The sequence below is a fragment of the Psammomys obesus genome, unplaced genomic scaffold (assembly GCF_907164565.1).
Source record: "Psammomys obesus unplaced genomic scaffold, mPsaObe1.curated_primary_1811, whole genome shotgun sequence".
Taxonomy (NCBI): Eukaryota; Metazoa; Chordata; class Mammalia; order Rodentia; family Muridae; genus Psammomys; species Psammomys obesus.
In genome coordinates, this window is record NW_026595981.1 from 3,447,653 (window position 1) to 3,466,718 (window position 19,066).

The following is a 19,066-nucleotide window of genomic DNA, read 5'->3' on the forward strand; positions in this document are numbered from 1 at the left end:
GGGACCCTCGGTGGCCGGCGCCGGGTCCCCCGCACTGCGGGCGGCCGCCGCCCGCCGCCCCTCCCCCCGCCCGGCGCCGGGTTGTGTAACCCGGTGGCGGCCGCGCGGCCCCGGGCGGGTCCCTGGGGTGAGGGGCGGGGGCGGTTGGGGTGGGGGAGGGCCGCGGCCACGAGGGGAGCGGCCTGCCCCGTGGACCCGCGCGCCGGCCGCCGGGTTTCCCGCTCCCGGGCGCGGCGGGCGGCGGGGCGGGCGGGGAGCCGGCCTCGGAGAGGAGCTTGAGGGGGAAGGCGGCCCGGGCGGAGGCCGCGGCGGGCGAGGGGCTTCATAGTGGGTGGAGGCGGCGCCTGAGGCCGGGTGGGGTACCCAGCGGGAACCCAGCTCCCGGGTCACGAGTTTCTCTGCCACAGGAATCTCATCTCCTGCCAGGTTCGCTCACGACTCCGCCTCAGAGGCTTTTTCACTTAGGCCTTTTTCATTACAGCAGCGCATTTCCTACCAAAAAAAGGAAAAACAGCCTCTCAGGCTGTGTTCATTCGTTTTCCACTCAGCACCCAAAGTTTTGAGCTTGGGTGGTGACTTTGTGGGAGGGATTGATCAATTACAGGATTTGGATGGGCAACCCAGGGCCAGCTTTTGGTTCCCTCTTAATTTAACGATGAGCTGGAAGTGGGTTGTCTTGAGGCTATGTCACCACCCTCTGATCTTGGACAAGTCCTTCTCGTGGTATTAAAGTGAAAGGTGTTTGGGACCATTTAAAACCAGTGTCAGTCTCCAAATTGAGTTTTAGGTGATAGAAAGTCATGCATAACAAAGTAAATGTAAAGGTCTTGAGAAAATACTTAAAAAAATAAGCATCAAAGTTTATATAGTCACAAATTGAAATTGTTCATAAACTGAAGAGAAGAGGGAATGCTTAAAATGTTAAGCTTATGCTGTCACTGACTAGTGAAAAACTTAACTGTAGACAATGACTTTGAAGACCTGATGGGTTTCTTTTGTAGGGTGGTAGGGACTGATGATAGGGTGCAGTATGAGTGTGTAATGGTAAGGACAGCAGTCTGGAAACTTAGAACTGCACTAATTTTGGCTTTCAGAAGGTGAGACAGTATTAAGGTTGTCAAGTACTGGTACTGTTTAGATTTAAAATTTATGTTTTTGAGGTTTGCCTATTCCACACAGGACTCCTTTCTCCATAGAGTTGCAGAACCATTGGAGGATGAAGAATAAGGAGGGAAACTGGGTTTAGGAAATTGAGAGACCATTACTGTGAGGTTGTAGTCACACAGGGTTGTTGGATTATTGTGTACAGTGCTAATTAAGAAAAGTAGAATATGTTTGGGATATACTTGTGGGTATTGACCCATTACTCCCAAATCTATGAGAAACTGGTTTTCTGGATCCAGAAGAGGGCATGAGAGAAGACTAAATTGTTAAATAATTTTAGTGTCAAATCCAAAAGCCAGATTTATCAGAACTCAAATTTTGCTGAGTCTATTTGAAGTGGAGTCAGCATGGCAGCCCTAAATAATAAAAGCGTTAGGAATTCTGTAATTTCTGTAATAACTACTGTTTTCACATTCTTAAATATCTAAGCTTTAAAAGATGCTTTTCATACCAAGGAAGGCCACAGGGAGAAAATTATTATGTAGATAAGTGAGAAAACTTTTTGTCATTAAAACTTAAAAGCTGCATAGTGGTTTCATTGTTTTATTTTGCAAACTTGGGATTTAACCTAGGATCCTGGTTATATTAGGAAGGGCCTGTCTACCACTGAGCTACAGACTTGGCCCTTTATAGTTTAATTTGTAACTCTGGTGCCTCACTCTCTAGAGAAGCTGGAGGTAGTGTGGGCCACCATTTTCTAGCTGCTTTTTCCATGAGTGATTTCTGGTATTTGAGCCACTAGAAATCTTAGGTAGAATTGTTCAAGTTTGGTTCAACTTGGTTTGAACATCAATATTGTTACTGATATTGCATGTAACATTGTCCACCTTTAGTTGAAGTATGTAAAATAATCTAATAATAAGCCAGAAGATGTAGATACTAACTTACTGAGATATTAGATTGAGGTAGTTCTTGTCTTTGTTGTCTTGGGTCCAGAGTTTCACAAGGATAAATCTATTGAGACTCTTTAGGTCTCCCCATTCCTAATGTTTTTGAAACAGGAGGGCTGGAGAGATGGCTCAGGTTGAGAGCACGGTCTGCTCTTCCAAAGGTCCTGTGTTCAGTTCCCAGCACCCACGTGGTGGCTCCCAACCATCTATAGTGAGATCTGGCGTCCTTCTTTGAGACAGGATTGTAGGGAATGCAGCACAGGCCTGACTCAAATTTCTTGAAGAAATTTTTATAGAAAACATGCCACATAGTATAAGGAAATAAATATTTGAGACAGGGTAGGATTTTTGTTTTTGTCAAGACAGACTTTTTGTAGCCTTGGCTGTTCTGGAGCTTACTGTGCAGACCAGGCTGAACTCCTTCTGAAATCCTTCTGCTTCTGCCTCCTGAGTGCTGAGATTAAAGCTGTCTGCCATTACTGCCTGCCTAATTACAAGGTTTTGCTATGTAGCCTGATGGCCTGGAATTCATTCTGTAGACTAGGCTGGCTTTGAATTAACAGGCTCTCCTGCATCTAGCTCAGCGCTAGGTTTAACGGCGTGGCCACCACATGTGCTCCATGAAAGCTTTCATGTGGGTCAGGAGATGCAGCTTAGTGGTAGAGCACTTGCCTAGTATAGTAAGGCCTTGGGCTTGGCCCTCAGCAACAGGAAGTCTGTCTTATTACAGTTTTTAGAAAATGAAAAAATGGTACTGTAATCCCAGGACACAGGAGGCAGAGGGAGGCATATCACTGAGTTCAAAACCAGCCTGGTCTATAAAACCAATCCACGACAGACAGCCAAGCCTACACAGAGAAACGCTGTCAAGAAAAACAACAAAAGATATGTAATTTTTTTTCTAACTACCAAGGGTTGAGCCTTGGACATTACATGCTTGACAGGAAGTTAAGAAAGAATGTATTTCTTTTTACATGCAGGGCAGTGGCAGTGTACACTTTTTTAAGGCAGAGTTTGAGTTTGAGGCCAGTCTGGTCTACAGAGTGCCCAGGACAGCCAGGGCTACACAGAGAAACCCTGTTTCAAATACTTTTCATTGTAGTTTTGTGAGCAGGTTTGCATGGGGGTAGAAAGCTGTGGGTTCTAGACAGACCAGAGTTTAGTGCTACTTCATGATCTGATGTCAGGCTGAATCTGACTAGTTTGGGAAAGTCCACAGGCCTTATAATTTTGTCTCATAGACACTGGCAACTAGCCACGCACAGCCCTCAATTTCCCCTTTGGGGAGGGGGTTAGTACTTGGGATTGGAATTCAGTGGTCATACATGGGAGGCAAAGGCCACAGCCTTAGTTTTCTTTTAGTTTATTGTATCTGAGCACTTGGGGCTTTGCCCAGAGAGTAGCACTGGTCTAATAAATGTGTGTTTGTTTTGAGACAAGGTTCTGTTCTGTAGCTCAGGGTGGCTTCAAATGTCTAATCCTCTTGCCTCAGTTTTCAGATGTGCTGTAATAACAGACAGGTACCACACTTGGCTTATATTGAATTTAATTAATTGTAAGGAAATTTTTATAATGGGCCTCGTTGTTATAATGTATAGTTTTATTCCGTTTAGATAATCTAGAGTATTGTGGCATGCTGCTTGAAAGGTCCTGTTCATTTTCTAATTAGTTTGGCTACTGGTCCAGTAGATGGCCCTGATGTGAGTTGTGTCCTAGTTCTGCCTGTGCTTAGCAAAGAACTCCATGTCATAATCTGTAAAATGGGGAGGACAAATTGCTTAGAAATGCGAACAAACCCTACAGCATAGTATCTACTACAGATAAGCTTTTTCAGTCTTAAGTACTTACTGTGATTTAAATGTGTGTTATTTGTGTTTGTTTTTTCTTTCTATAGGCTATGGTGAAATAAATGGTAATGCCGGAGAAAGAGAAATATCTTTAAAGAACCTCAGTTCTGATGAAACTACTAACCCTATTTCCAGGGTCCTCAATGGCAACCAACAAGTTGTAGACACTAGCCTGAAGCAGACTGTAAAGACCAGCACCTTCGGAAAAGCAGGAATTAAAACCAAGAATTTTATTCAGAAAAATAGTATGGACAAAAAGAATGGGAAGTCTTATGAAAATAAATCTGGAGAAAACCAGGCTGTAGATAAGACTGACGCTGTAGCAATTCCAAATGGTGTTATAACGAATAATTCAGGCTATATTACTAATGGTTATATGGGCAAAGGAGCAGATAATGATGGTAGCGGATCTGAGAGTGGATACACCACTCCTAAAAAAAGGAAAGCCAGGCGCAATAGTGCCAAGGGTTGTGAAAATCTTAATTTAGTGCAGGACAAAATAATGCAAGAGACTAGTGTCCCAGCATTAAAACAGGGACTTGAAACTTTAAAGCCTGACTATAGTGAACAAAAGGGAACTCGAGTAGATGGTTCGAAGCCTATTTGGAAGTATGAAACTGGACCTGGAGGAGCAAGTCGTGGAAAACCTGCTATGGGTGACATGCTTCGTAAAAGTTCAGATATTAAACCTGGTTTGAGCAGCAAAAAGTTTGATGATCGGCCTAAAGGAAAGCATGCCTCAGCTGCTGCCTCCAAAGAGGACTCATGGACCTTGTTTAAACCACCCCCAGTTTTTCCAGTGGACAATAGCAGTGCTAAAATAGTTCCTAAAATAAGTTATGCAAGCAAAGTTAAAGAAAACCTCAACAAAACTGTACAGAACTCGTCTGTGTCACCATCTTCATCTTCATCCTCTTCATCATCTACTGGGGAAACTCAGACCCAGTCTTCAAGTCGGTTATCCCAGGTCCCCATGTCAGCTCTGAAATCTGTTACTTCTGCCAATTTTTCTAATGGGCCTGTTTTAGCAGGAACTGATGGAAGCATGTATCCATCTGGGGGTCAGCCACTGCTAACTACTGCTGCTAATACTTTAACACCCATCTCTACTGGGACTGATTCAGTTCTGCAGGACATGAGTCTGACTTCAGCAGCTGTTGAACAAATTAAGTCTAGCCTTTTTATCTACCCTTCAAATATGCAAACGGTGCTGTTAAGCACAGCACAAGTAGATCTGCCCTCTCAGACAGATCAGCAAAACCTGGGGGATATCTTCCAGAATCAATGGGGTTTATCATTTATAAATGAGCCCAGTGCTGGCCCGGAGACTGTTACTGGAAAGTCAACGGATCATAAAGTGATGGAAGTGACATTTCAAGGAGAATATCCTGCCACTTTGGTTTCACAGGGTGCTGAAATAATTCCCTCAGGAACAGAGCATCCTGTGTTTCCCAAGGCTTATGAGCTGGAAAAACGGACTAGTCCTCAAGTTCTGGGTAACATTCTAAAATCTGGGACTACTGAGAGTGGAGCCTTATCCTTGGAACCCAGTCATATAGGTGACCTGCAAAAAGCAGACACCAGTAGTCAAGGTGCTTTAGTGTTTCTCTCAAAGGACTACGAAATAGAAAATCAAAATCCTATGGCCTCTCCAACGAACACTTTGTTAGGCTCCGCCAAAGAACAGAGATACCAGAGAGGCCTAGAACGGAATGATAGCTGGGGTTCTTTTGACCTGAGGGCTGCTATTCTATATCACACTAAAGGTAACTCCTTTTTCTTTTTTTTAATTACACTTTATTCACTTTGTAAGGTAACCCCTTTTTCAAAGAATCTGATGGGCTGGTTTTGTGTGTGTGTGTGTACTAATGGTTGTATATTTGAAGTCCTATGATATTAATGACCGGATAAGTATCACTTTCTTGATTCAAGGTCTTTGGAAATAATATAGTTTAGAGGAATGTAGTTTCACAACATAAAATGATGAAGAGAGGTAGAATTGACCACTAGTTAAAGAGGTTTCATGTGGAAATGGGACACTTAAAGGCATAACCTTATGTATTTTGTTAGGTTTTTAAAACAGGGTCTCATAGTCAGGCTGGCCTTGAATTCTTCATACAAGTGCTGGGATTGCAAGTGTATGCTACCATATATATATTTTCTCAAAGGCTTGTAAGTTTTTTTAAGTGATAGTCAAATCTTGATTGTCTATATTCTAGGTGCTCCTGAGAGTTGAGGTATGCACCACTAAATGTGGCCTCCCTCTCTGCTTCTTATGAAGTATATATATACTACTTAATTAGCACAGCATTTCATGGAGTGTCAAATTTTTCTCCTTTAGAAGGTACCAAGTGGTTTACTAAAGTAATTCAGGGAAACAGACAGGCACATGGATTGATCAGGCTTGTAAAGACCAGGTCCAGCGTTTGTGTGTGTGTCAGTGTGAGTGAGTGTGTGAGAAGACAGGATTTCTTTGTGTGTAGCCTCTGCCTGCCTCTGATCCCTGAGTGCTAGGATTAAAGGCCTGTTCTGTTACACCAGGTGAAACCATTTTACTTCTGTCCTCTCAGCTAGTTTCTGCTTCTATTGTTAAAAACATCAGTGAACATAATTTATTCATATCTGTGTCTAGCTGTCTATCTTTGGTTTTTCGAGACAAGATTTCTTGTAGTTGAGCCTGTCTCGGATTCCTGTAGACCAGACTGGCCTTGAAATCACTGAGATGCCACTGTGCCCGATGTGACTTATTTCTTTATTAAAAAGGTAGTTATGTATTTGAATATTGGTCTGCTTTTGTGTCTGCACCACACCAGTGCCTGGTGCCCGTGAATTGTAGAAGGTGTCAGATCCTCTGGATCTGGAGTTGAGATGGTTGTGAGCCACCACACATGGCTGGGAACCACAGTTAGAAGAGCAGTAAGTATTCTTAATCACTGATCTATACTTCCAGCCCAGTTTTTTTTTTTTTCCCAAGAGTTTGTATGTGTTTGTCTATGTTGGTACATGAGCTTTAGAGTGCAAAGAGTATATCTGATCTCCTGGAGGTGGAATTCTAGTCAGTTATGAATTGTCAGTGTGGATTCTAGGAATCTAACTTGGGGCCTCTGCAAGAGGAGGTGCTCATGAGTACTGTGTTTTCTCAGCGTTTTTACCTCACCCCTCTTCCTCTCCCAACTTACCCTGTGTCCTCACCAAATTCACAGTCTCTTTAATTATTGTTTTACACATACACATACATGTATGTAAGAATACAGCATGCTGAGTTCATGTGCTTAAATGTTTAGAGCTGGCTGCTTGGGATGGGGCACTCATCCTAAAGAAAACTGGTACTCCATCTCAGTGTCCATTAATTTCCTGAAGCTCTTCATGTAGGGGTAGGACCTTGGTAAGATTTCCCTCACTAGTTGCCTTTCTTGAACTACAAACTGAAAGACTGTGCTTTTATAAACATGTACTTTTGAAAATATTTGTTTCCTACTTAAAAAAAAAAAAATAGGAAGTTGGGTGTGGTGGTGCACCTAATCCCTTGCAGGAATCTGAATTCAGAGATCTGAATAGCAACTTCCAGGACAGCTAGGATTACAAAGGAGAGACAGACCTTGTCTCAAAACATTTGAGGAGAAGTGGGGAGTCTGGGATTGACTAAGGTTTTTATTTAAAGGCATACCCCACCAATCCTGGTGACATCTTTTTTAAGGAATCTTAACAGGTAAAGATTATTTTGACTTGTTTTCCAGGTCTCCTTGGAAATAAAAGTTTAGAAGCTGAAAGTAGAGCAAAAGAGAAATGCTTATTAGTCTTTTAAGGTGTGTTTAATTATATATGTTATCTGCCAGGATAGTTGGGTAGTTTTGGTGTCATTTTCTGTGTCATCTGCTCTCTAGGGCCTCCTGTTGAAAATCAGTATCTTGTAGTTTGTGATAATTTTGAGCCTAAGACATTGAGATGATCTTGTTCTGTTAGGTGGTTGGTAGGTTTTTGTGTGTGGTGTTTGTTTCTTAGAGCTAGGGATCTCACATTGCCTAGGCTATCCCTGCAAAAAAAATTTCTTTCCCTCTTTTTTTTTTTTTTTTTTTTTTTGATGGGGGCTAATGCTGGAGTTTATACCCAGGTCTTGTACTTGCTAGGTGGCTTGTTGCCACGGAGGTATATCTTCAGCCATAATTTTTTCGTTTTTGAGACAGAATCTCCCTGTGTTGACCAAGGTTGGACATACAGTGCTTCTGCCTCTCACATGCTGGGATTAAAGGTGTGTTCCACCACAGCTTAGCTTTTATTTTTTTTTCCATGACAAGATTTCTGTGTAGCTTTGCTGTTCTGAACTCATTTTGTAGATTAGGCTGAGATTACAGGTGTGCACCACTGTGCTTGGCAGCTTTAATTTTTTTTTAATGTAGAATTTATAGATACCTAAATGCCATTCTTCATGATTTCAGTTATTGTCTTTAGTAGAGTGTATTAAGCTTGAATTTTGCAGTCAGGCATTAGTAAAACTGATGGGAATAGAACTAAGCAGATAATAACTCATTAAGGTTCCAGGAGGGCAAGTTATTTGAGTTGCTACTAAATATAGGTTGTTCAGTAGTGGTTCATTGGTCTACTGGTTTTTCTATTTGAATCAGTATTTTGAAAATAGGGAGTTACAGATAGTTGTGAGTCCCTCTGTGAGGGAGCTAATGACCAAACTGCAGCCCTTTGGAAGAGCAGCAAGGGTTAATTTTTAATTAACCGGCTTTTAGTTTTTTAAAAGTTTCTTAAACTTGAAAAGGAGAATCATTTGTGCTTAACTGGACTATCAAGAGTAACTGCCTGTATTATATATAGCATTAGTGTTTGGGTCTACTCAACATCTGTTGTTGTAATTAGTAAGTTAGGCTTAGAAAGTTCTAAAGCCAGGCATGGTGGCACTCCCAGCACGTCGGGATGCAGGTGGATCTCTGTAAGTTCAAGGCCAGTCTGGTCTACAAAGCAAGTCCAGGACAGCCAAGAATACACAGAGAAACCTGTTCTTGAAAAAAACACCAAATTGGGGTTGGGAGTTCTGTGCATTACCTGTAGCTTCAAAAATAGACTGTTCACCAATTTAATTTAGAAATATTAGGTAGGAGGGTATTTTAATTTAACATTAATATCTTACAGTCTCAATACTCCTGATTTTTTTTTTTTTTTTAATGAAAATGTTCGTTTCAGTTAAAGATATAAAATGACAACACATTAAGGAGTTGATGGGAATTACAGTCCAGGTTTGGCATTTTTCTCTTAGCTCTTCATTACGTATACATTGTGCCACGAATTTTTTGCTTAAGAAATGACCATTAGGGGCTGGAGAGATGGGTCAGAGGTTAAAAAGAACACTGCTTGTTCTTCCAGAGGACCTGAGTTTAATTCCTAGCAACCACATGGTGACTCACAACCATCTGTAGTGATATCTTGTGCCCCCTTCTGGCATGCAGGTGTACATGCAAGCAGAACACTGCATACATAATAAATAAATCTTAAAAAAAAAAGAAATTACCATTAGCCTGGTGTGGTGGGTCACTCTTTTATCTTAGCACTCTGCCAGCCTAATCTAGTTCCTAGACAGCTAGGGTTGTATAGAGAGAGACTTTAAAAAAAAGAATAAAAGGAAAAAACATTTTATTGAAAACCCAATTTGATTGGAAGTTTGTAATCCTAGCACGTGGGAAGCAAGATTGGGAGTTCGATTAAAGTTCATAAGACTCTGCCTTGTGACACCTAAAATCTATCTGAAAGAGAGAAAGAATGCTTGGTTAGGGCTTGCTTAGCATGCATGGATAAGACCTTCATTCCCTGGCACCACAAATTTATCTTCGTACCATGATAGAGTAGTGTCAGCTATTTCTAGTGAAGGGAGTCTTTTGTATTTATAATCATGTGAATGATCAAACTTTGGAAAAAACCTTTGTAAATTGGGGAAAGGCATAAGGGAACTGATTTTGGAAATTGGGCATAATGAGGTAAGGTTGTGATGGTTTGTAAAATTTATAAGGAAGACTGGTCAACTCAGCTCTTGGGCCTAAAATAGTTCAAGGGTAGTCTGACCAGTTCAAGTCCATCTTGACTATATTAATTTAGAGGCCTGTCAGGGTACATAGTGAAACCCTGCCTCAATGTTTAATAAAAAAAATAAAGATTCATAATAAAAATGTTGCTGGATGTGATGGCACACATACTTTGATCCCAGAGTTATGCAGAGAAACCAAAGACATTCATTTACATTAAGTAGAAGTTCAAAGAATCAGTGTTACAGACATCTAAAATGAACTGCAATGTATACAGTACTGTAAAAATTTTGTAACCCTCTCCAGTTTAGAGTCAGAATTGTATAGGGTTTATGTATGGATTTAGCTCAGTGATCGAAAACTGAGTCCTTCTTTTCAGCCTTTAGCTCTAAAGTGGTAGGGAATATGAACAGAGCCATGGTAAAAATAAGCTCCTCCACCTCTTGCCTCATTTCTCCAGGGCGAGCGGTATATAGTTTATGTATGTGTTCTTACAAGTCCAGATATTAACATTCTTCGCTAACATATGCTAAGAATTTCTGTTTAGCTTGTCCATGTATGCCTATAACATTTAGGAATCTTATTAACATAAGCCTCCAGCATTTTTTTTTTAATATATACATTGACTTGATTGAATCCTTGATTCAATTTCCTGTATTTGGAAAAGTGCTTTTCTGTATAGTACAAGAGATGTAAGGCTAGGTATAGTAAATAATTAATAGAGTCCCAATGATTTTTCTGTTTAGAAGCTATAGTGGCTCCTTGATTTCTTATATCTGCCTTATTAGCACAGTGATCATAAATTCACAATGATACTGGTTTGAAAGATCACTTGGAAGGAATTCACAGAAATAAGCTTTATCTTTCTTTGAGACAGTATCTTACTGTATAGCCCTGGCTGAAGTATATTCTTGTCATAATGTTTGCTATCTATAAACTTGACTCAGGCTTTTTTTTTTTTTTTTTTTTTTTTTGTGGTGATGGGGTGTTGAAATCAGGTTTTGTTGTATACTTAGGCTGGCCTCAAATTGTTAAGCTTCTACTTAAAAACCATGCCTGGATATATGGCTTCTTGCTTCTCTAGAGAGACATCTGCCCAGGACTTGAAGGCCATAAACTCAAATAGCAATCAGTTAATTCATTTTCCAAGTTTGGTTTATTACAGGTGTGATATCTTTAATTTTATAACAGAGCTTCAAAGCCAGCCTTGTTTCCATAGTGAATTCTAGGACATCCAGGGCTACACAGAAAGACCCTTTGCACCCTTCATACCTCTAAGTAAAACAACTTCTGTTGTATCTTTGATCTTGTGGGGAAAATGTAGTTAACATAATTCTCAGCCTCTGTGTTTACAATAAGAATTTTTTAGAACTGTACTGGTCATTTCTTTAAGTTTGTACCCTACTGAATCCTACATAAACAGACTGCTTAATGATAAGTGAAACTAGCTAGGAGATCTAGTTCTATAGTGCAAAATAACCTTTTTGTCTTTGGGCATTAGAAAAGTACTGTCTTGTTTTTGTGGTGGCTCATCCCTTTTTTCTGAATAGTTTGGTTTCATCTCTACTTTCAGGGACTACTTAGGGTGTTTTGTATTATAGACTCTATGTCTTACTCATTTAGGATGTCCATTGTGAAGCCTGTGTACAAAGCTGGTTCTCACTGCTTGCTCTCACTATGGTTTAGACATGTTCATGCCCTTGCTGTAAGATGTCAAAGGAAACATGTAAGTTTGAAAGAAATTGGAGCAAATGATGATTCTGTAAACAAATAGGGTGTGGGTTGGCATTTTGGCCTGTGGACTTAGGTGTTGTCTAGGGGTCATAACCACAAGTTTATTAAATAGGATGAATGTTGTGTTGAGGAGACTTGACTACCCCACTGAGAGGTAGGCTGCCCAGTAAGTAGGAATAGTAACAGTGAGGTGAGAAATAACATTAATATATGTAGACTTGGGCGGGAGAGATGGCTCAGAAGTTAAGAGCACTGAATGTTCTTCCAAAAGTTCTGTGTTCAATTCCCAGCAACTACATGGTGGCTCACAACCAACTGTAATAAGATCTGGTGCCCTCTTCTGCTGTGCAGGTGTACATGCTGGCAGAACACTGCATACATAACAAATAAACAAATCTTTCTAAAATATATATATGTAGACTTTACATATCTTTAGCATATCTTTGCTATTTGTAAACACAGAAGTCAGTTTTGCATAAGTGGCTGTGTGTGTGTGTGTGTGTGTGTGTGTGTGGTGTATATACACATGTACTTAGAAACATGTCCCACCTCGTGTGGAAGTCGATGAATACCATCATCTACCAGGGATCGAACTTGAGACAGACATTAGGCTTGGCAGGAAGCAATCCTGCCAGCCCAGTGATTGATTTTTCATAATCAGCATGTACATAATCTATATACTGTTTAAAGCTTTGTGTTGCATATAGCTGTACTGTTGTCAGTCAGCCCTACTACCTTTATCCCAGCAGTAGCAGTCTAGGTTTTTCAGATGTATAAAGAAAAGTATAACATTGTAAGTGTAAAAGCAGAGCTTTACACAGCATTCATTGAAGCATGATGTATAAAATTATTATTTTTTCTCTCTTATAGAAATGGAATCTATATGGAATTTGCAGAAGCAAGGTAAGAATGGTTAATTATTTGAAATGTTAACAAAAATAAAAAATCATGACATTTGTTTTAGTGAGGATAATTAGAATCATGGCCTACCCAATGAACATGCTCTATATATTAACTGCTTGTCAGACAGTAATTGCCTTACCAAGACTGCTAAGAATGAGACTTAGTGACTTGAAATCCCAGCTCCTTAAAGAATCAGGCTTTTAAGTTCAAGGCTATCCTGGGCTACAGTGTTGCAGGGAAAGTGGAAACTCTTCTTGTAGAACAGGTTTTTCAATTCTGAATGTTTGGTTTTTTTCAAGACAGGGTTTTTCTGTGTGGCTCTGGTTATCCTGGAACTTAATTTGTAGACCAAGCTGGCCTTGAACTGCCTCTGCCGCCTGAGTACTGCGATTAAAGGTGCTCCCACACTCGCAGAGGCTAAGAGTTTTAGACTTAGTGATAGAGCTCATGATTAATATATGCCTTGGGTACAACCCCTAGTACAGTTCCTCCCTCTTTCTTCCAAATATAAATTTCTAACTGAGAAAACAAATGTTTTTACCTTTATGCATTCTGCCTGTATTTGTATGATAGAAAAGGGGATGACAGCCTAAGAACTAAAATTCATGGTTTGGGAAAATAATCAGTGTTAGAGAAACATTTTCTCGAATGTGCGTTCTCTGGCATGGTGTTTGGAAATATAAATAATAGCAAATTCATTTTATCCTCCTCCATAACCAAGAGCTGACAGGTAGGACAGGGACTGGGTGTTCAGTCTACATGTTGTCTTCTTTAGGAATTTTAAACTAAAACAATAGGTATAGAATAGATTTAGAGCTTGTCGGGAGAGTGATCATTGAGTCCTAGTAGACCCTAACTGCAATGCCTGGTGAATACATGTCAGGAAGTTTCAGCTCACAGATGGGCTAGAAAGTGACAAATTCTTGATTCCTAACATTGTTCTCTATTTTTATTTTTTTTTCCTTTAGTATTGAAGTTATGATTGAACCAATTATACTACTCCTCCAAACCTTCTTATGCCCCCTTGATTGATTTCAAGTTCATAGTCTCTTCATTTTTTGTTTCATGTATATAATGTTATTTGTATGTATATGTTTTCAGGGCCGATCATTCGGTATTGGATGTATTGGATAATCAGTGGGGAAGACACTCTCAGCTCTCACGTTTCTTAGTTGCCTGTAGTTCTTTATGTAAGATTGAAGCTCCTGGACTTTCTCATTTACTTTAGCACCTGTGTCTATTGTTGTCCTTATTCAGCTCACATTTAGGCAATCATGTTGTTGAGACTTAAATGGTGTAGCTTTTAGACATTCCTAGGAGAGGATCTCACAGTGCATTCTCTGACCTGGTTCTTGATAATCTTTGCTACCCTCTTTAAGGAGTAAATAAGTGCAATATTCTCTAAACCTTAGGTGCAGGAGATTTTTAGATGCGTTCATTGAGCCTGGACTCCACAACTCTGCATTTTGATTGATTGTGGTTTTCTTTAATGGTCTTCATGTGTTGAAGTTTCCATGATGTGGGGTGAAGACTATCCCCTATAAGAATAAATATGTAGAGTGTAGTTAGGATTATGCTTGATTAATGAAGTAGTGCTTGTATGTTCTTATTCAAGATCCATGATTTTACTAGCCATAGGTATTGGGTTAGATTTCCAGGACCAAGAATGTTTTCCCTTTTGTTGAATGGGTTTCAAGTCTTGTTGGTTATTTCCAAGGTGTGTGTGCCACTACTTCATCATGGTTACCATGCCATTCCTGGCTGTAGTAGTTCTTAGGCATCATAGCTACTCTACCTTTTTATGTCCAAGGATCAAGTCTTGTTTCATACAGCCATGGCTTAAAGATAATTAGCAAACACCTAGGAATTGGTTTCTTAGCTGGGTGTGAAGGCACACGCCTTTAACAGGGAGGCAGAAGCAGGTGGATCTTTGAATTTGAGGCCAGCCTGGTCTACAGACTGAATCCCCAACAGCCAAAGATACTCAGAGAAACCCTGTGTCAGGAAAGAAAAAAGAATTGCTCTCTTTATAGATTTGGTATTGGTAGTATTACATACCTTTAATCCCAGCAGAGTCAGACCAGTGTCTGAGATTAAGGCTAGCCAGGCTGTAATAATAATAATAATAATAATAATAATAATAATAATAATAATAATAAATAAAAATAATAATAAAAAATAGACTTTACTGATTAGATGGTTCAGCAGGTAAAGATGCCTACTGCCAAACCTTGCAATGTGAGTTTAACTCCCAAAAACCATGGAATGGTGGCCAGGAGGAGAGAACTAACTCCGAAATGTTGTACTCTACCCATGAACATAAACATAAATACTTAATGTAAAACAATTTTAATGATCTCTGTAGAAGGGAGTAAAAAAATTAGAATAACATTAGAGCTGTGGCTGGATCTGGTGGTGCTCACCTTCAATCCCAGCACTTGGGAAGGCAAAGGCAAGAGGATCTCTGAGTTTGAGGCCAGCCTGGTCTACAAAGCTCAGGACAGGCAGTGCTATACAGAGAAACCCTGTCTTAAAAAAAAAAAAAAAAAAACCAAGTTGCCTTGTAGTCTTTGTCCAGGCAAGTTTTGATATTTACAAAGATTTCTTTTTGGTGATGGGGTGTTTATATTCTAGGCATGTGCCTAGGCATCTTGAGGCCTACTTTTATGTTTGCTGAGAAAGAAGATGGTGATAATGTGGGAATTAAGGAGTAAATAAGTGATAAGAGACTAAACAGATTATTGTGTTGTAGTGAATTATTAACATGAACTCTTTGATGCTAGATTTTACTTGAGCCATTCCTTGTTAAACATCCTATTCTGGTTAAAATAGAGAATTTAGGCTGGGGCACGATGGCACATGCAGCACCTGGCAGGAAGACATAAAGGACCCAGGAGTTCAAAGTCAGCTGCATGGCAAGTTTTAAGTTTTAAGGCCAGTTGGATCACATGAGACCTTGTTTAAAAATGAAAAGTATTTTCTTGCTAAAAAAAAAAAAAGCTCAAGAATTTGTTACTATTAAATTATTTGTGGGTAAGATTCCTTTTTCATGCTTTCATGTTTACTACTTTTGTAATCAGTTAAATCGTATGGATAACTCATTAAATGAACTTATCCCTTAGTGGGTGGTAGACACTGTTGTTGGGAATTTATTGGGAATGCTGAATGGCTATTGAAACTGGATCACACTTGGGATAATACTGAAAAGAAATGGCCTTTAAATATGTTTTAATCAGAAGGGTAGCAATTTAAAAAGATGTTTCTGGGGCAATTGCTGGGTTTTGTTTTGATTTTGTTTAATTAGTTTACTTTTTCACTTTGCCTCTAGATCCCAAAAGGATAATCACTTACAATGAAGCCATGGATAGTCCAGATCAATGAAGGACCAGACTGCCTATTTGTAACCTTTCTGCAGCATTAGAGCCACCGTTCATGGGGGACAAAAGGCTTTTATGCTCCTAGATCTTCAACGCAGCAGAGGAACCATAAGTAGAATCACAGGATAATATATACAAATATATATATATATATACATATATATATATAGTTATTTAAAAAAAAGGCAACTGAAAGTAATTAGACTTCTTAAGGAATCAAATTTATTTCAAGAGACTACACATGGTTATTTAATCTCCGGTACCGAATAGTTTTTTCCTTTATTATTTTGTTTTTGTTTTTAAGTGTGAATGCAAATGATTAATGAATACAGACTTAAAACAAGCGTGGTTCTAAAGTTCCTGCTGTCATCGACTTGGGCAACAAATGACCCACTGGAAAGGCAAATCCACTTACTAGGTATCTGTACCTTGTTCTGTGACTAAAGTGATACACTAATCACGGGGAACCAGAATGATTCAACATTTCCCCCTACTCCACCCTTGATCTTTTAGTTTTATTTTGAGCCCTGCAAGAATGCTGGATAAATGCCTTGAAGTTTGCAGGGGTGTTTTTTGTTGTTTGTTTTTCTGTTTTGTTTTGTTCTTAATCCAATGATTTGCATGTCTTGCCAAGAGTTGTGCAGCCTATGTGGGGTGTTTGAAATAATTCCTTTTTACTTTTTGTGGGGTAGGGACAGAGGGGGGCATTGAAGTGCTACAATCCTGTTTGTGGGTACATAGTTAACTTTGGCTACATGTTTGACTTTTAACAGCTGAAGAATCTGAGTGTCATTTAAAGAAAAGTTGCAGAACAAGTAATTGGCTGATAATTACCCTTGTAATTGTGTAACTGGGAGCAAAAATATATTCTGCTTTTCTGCTGTAGGTGCTCAGACTTGCTCTCTGTCACTAACACTAAGTGTGTACTCTTGTTTTCCATCAAACATTTAAGAGAAACTTACGTACCTTTTTGTAAATTCTTTTAATTTCAGTTTCTCAGCAAAATCTAAAAAGATAAAAAGTTCATGAAAAAATGTTTGTTTTTAGCCAGCGAGGAGGTAATAAACACTGCTTGTGTTCAGGCAAATTCTACTTCTGAGCTTATTAGCTTCTAATTATACTATCATTAGAGCAAGATGGGTTTTTTTAGGAAAATAATGTGAAGGTCTGGAAATTTTGTTACGGGCAGAAAAGACCACTAGCCCTGTCTTATCGTATTACCATTCTGTTGCGCTGCAGCCTGTGTATAGCATGCTAAAATTTGTGTGTGTGTGTGTGTGAGTGAGAGAGAGCGAGAGAGAGAGAGAGAGAGAGAGAGAGAGAGAGAGATTAAGGGTCCAATTTAAGACTGGGTGATGTTAGTGGCATAACAAGTTCTCTGACCTGATGTAGCCATCATCACACACATAACACATACAGAGAAGTTAGTGTGTCCATGTTTGTCAAATACAAGTTCAAATAGCAGGGCCTTTATAGAGTTGCCGTCTTCTAACAGGCAGACTGTATCCCCTGGACATGGGGAGAAAGTAGTTGCTTTTTACTCTTAATTGTTTTATAAGAAATGTCCAGTTTTGAGCGATTGTAGTGTGGATGGATTTTTTTGGTTTTGTTAATTTCAGGTTTTTAACAAATAGTTCATGAAAGAAGCTATTTGATTTACCACAGAGAAAAATACTTTTTAGTCTGGATTTCTGCCCTGCTTAGTTTTTTTTTTTTTTTTTTTTTTTAAGTATAAGCATGGATTGCCAATTCCACTTGATGTAAACAAAACCTTTTATACATAATATATATAATAACTTATTGTATCAGCCCAGGTTCAGAAACTTGTGGTAGGCCAGTTTCAGATAGTCTCATTTCACCTGTAAACTGTATCACTTTTACTGATATTGTAATTTTCAAATGTATAATATGTTTACAAACGTGCCCTGCATTTAGTCGCTTGTTCCTATTTTATTTTATTTTATTTTATTTTATTTTTTTGGTTGTTGAGTCTCCTGCCTGCTTGCCAAAAGCTACGATGCTTCAGCCCTGTGTACATCAGTGAGGCATCCTTGAGCTTTAAAGCATTGAACAAACTGGAAATTGCAACACGCCACATACTGAACTGAAAAAAGTCTGTGTTTTGTGTTTTTTTTTTTTTTTTTTTTTTTTAATAAAAATTTTCAAAAAGTTTAAAAAAAATGCTTGATTAAAGAAAGGCTCCAGTTTGTTTTATAGGTTTTAAAGTTCTGCTTTGTGTTTAATTGCCTTGTGTAACCACTTGTCGCCTTAGGGCCAAATCCCTACCCCTATCTTTTTTTAATGCCCATTTTGCTTGCCTGAAATTTTAAAGTTCTGTTGCACAAATCACAAGAAAGAAAAAAAAAGATAAAAAGGAAAAAAAAAAAACCTTCCTTGGTTTGTGGCATACAAGGTTGAATGAACAAACTGAAAACAGAAAAATCCAGTTTCCTGAATTGGGCTTTTAACCTAGATGTAATAGTACCTTTAAAGGCCTTCACTTTCATAATTCCTTTTCCATATCCTTCAGGCCTCTGTGCAGAGAAGCTAAAGAGAATGTACTTCTTCTCTGTCCAAAGGTGTTGAGTCTCACTTCTAAATGAAACAATGCAACATTTCACTTTGATTTCTCCACTGAAATTTTCTTGATAATATGGTTAGAGGTATATATATACATAGTAGTTAGAAATGTCTCTTAACTTTCTGGGGTCCCTAGTGACCCACCAGTAACTGTCAGTATTTTTTGGACATTGGGTTAACGGAGGTGATTGCCTCAGTACAGGCAGGACTTTGGGGCAGACATCTTTTGTGCTGTTTGATACTTGTCTCAGTCTTTCTCCTTGGGTCCTCACACAGTTCCTTACAGAGCACTTATTAAAACAAGTCTGACAAGTTCATCTGTTTGCTGATTATCTTTGTGTAAGCTTCTAAAGAAACATCAGCTGTGATTAATTTAGCACATCTAAATAACAGTATGTTGTTGTATATTTTCCTTCAACTCAGAGTATTAGTACTGTAGCATAAACCAAATACAGTCTAGAGGGGATTTTTAACATCCCTCCATTTAAAAGACTGAAAAGGGTGTGTGTGTGTGTGTGTGTGTGTGTGTGTGTGTGTGTGTGTGTGTG

The 19,066-nt window shown here is 39.2% G+C and overlaps 1 protein-coding gene across 1 annotated transcript in view; it reads left to right on the forward strand.

Annotated features, from left to right (window-relative positions):
- Nufip2 (nuclear FMR1 interacting protein 2) overlaps positions 1–17,225 on the forward strand; it is an 18,893-nt gene extending 1,668 nt beyond the window's left edge. Inside the window, exons 2-4 of the mRNA XM_055619817.1 lie at positions 3,949–5,667; positions 12,529–12,561; positions 15,890–17,225. Of these exons, the coding sequence (XP_055475792.1) occupies positions 3,949–5,667; positions 12,529–12,561; positions 15,890–15,942 (1,805 nt within the window). The 3' untranslated portion in view covers positions 15,943–17,225. The remainder of the gene's footprint in view (positions 1–3,948; positions 5,668–12,528; positions 12,562–15,889) is intronic.
- The last annotated feature ends 1,841 nt before the right edge of the window (positions 17,226–19,066 follow it).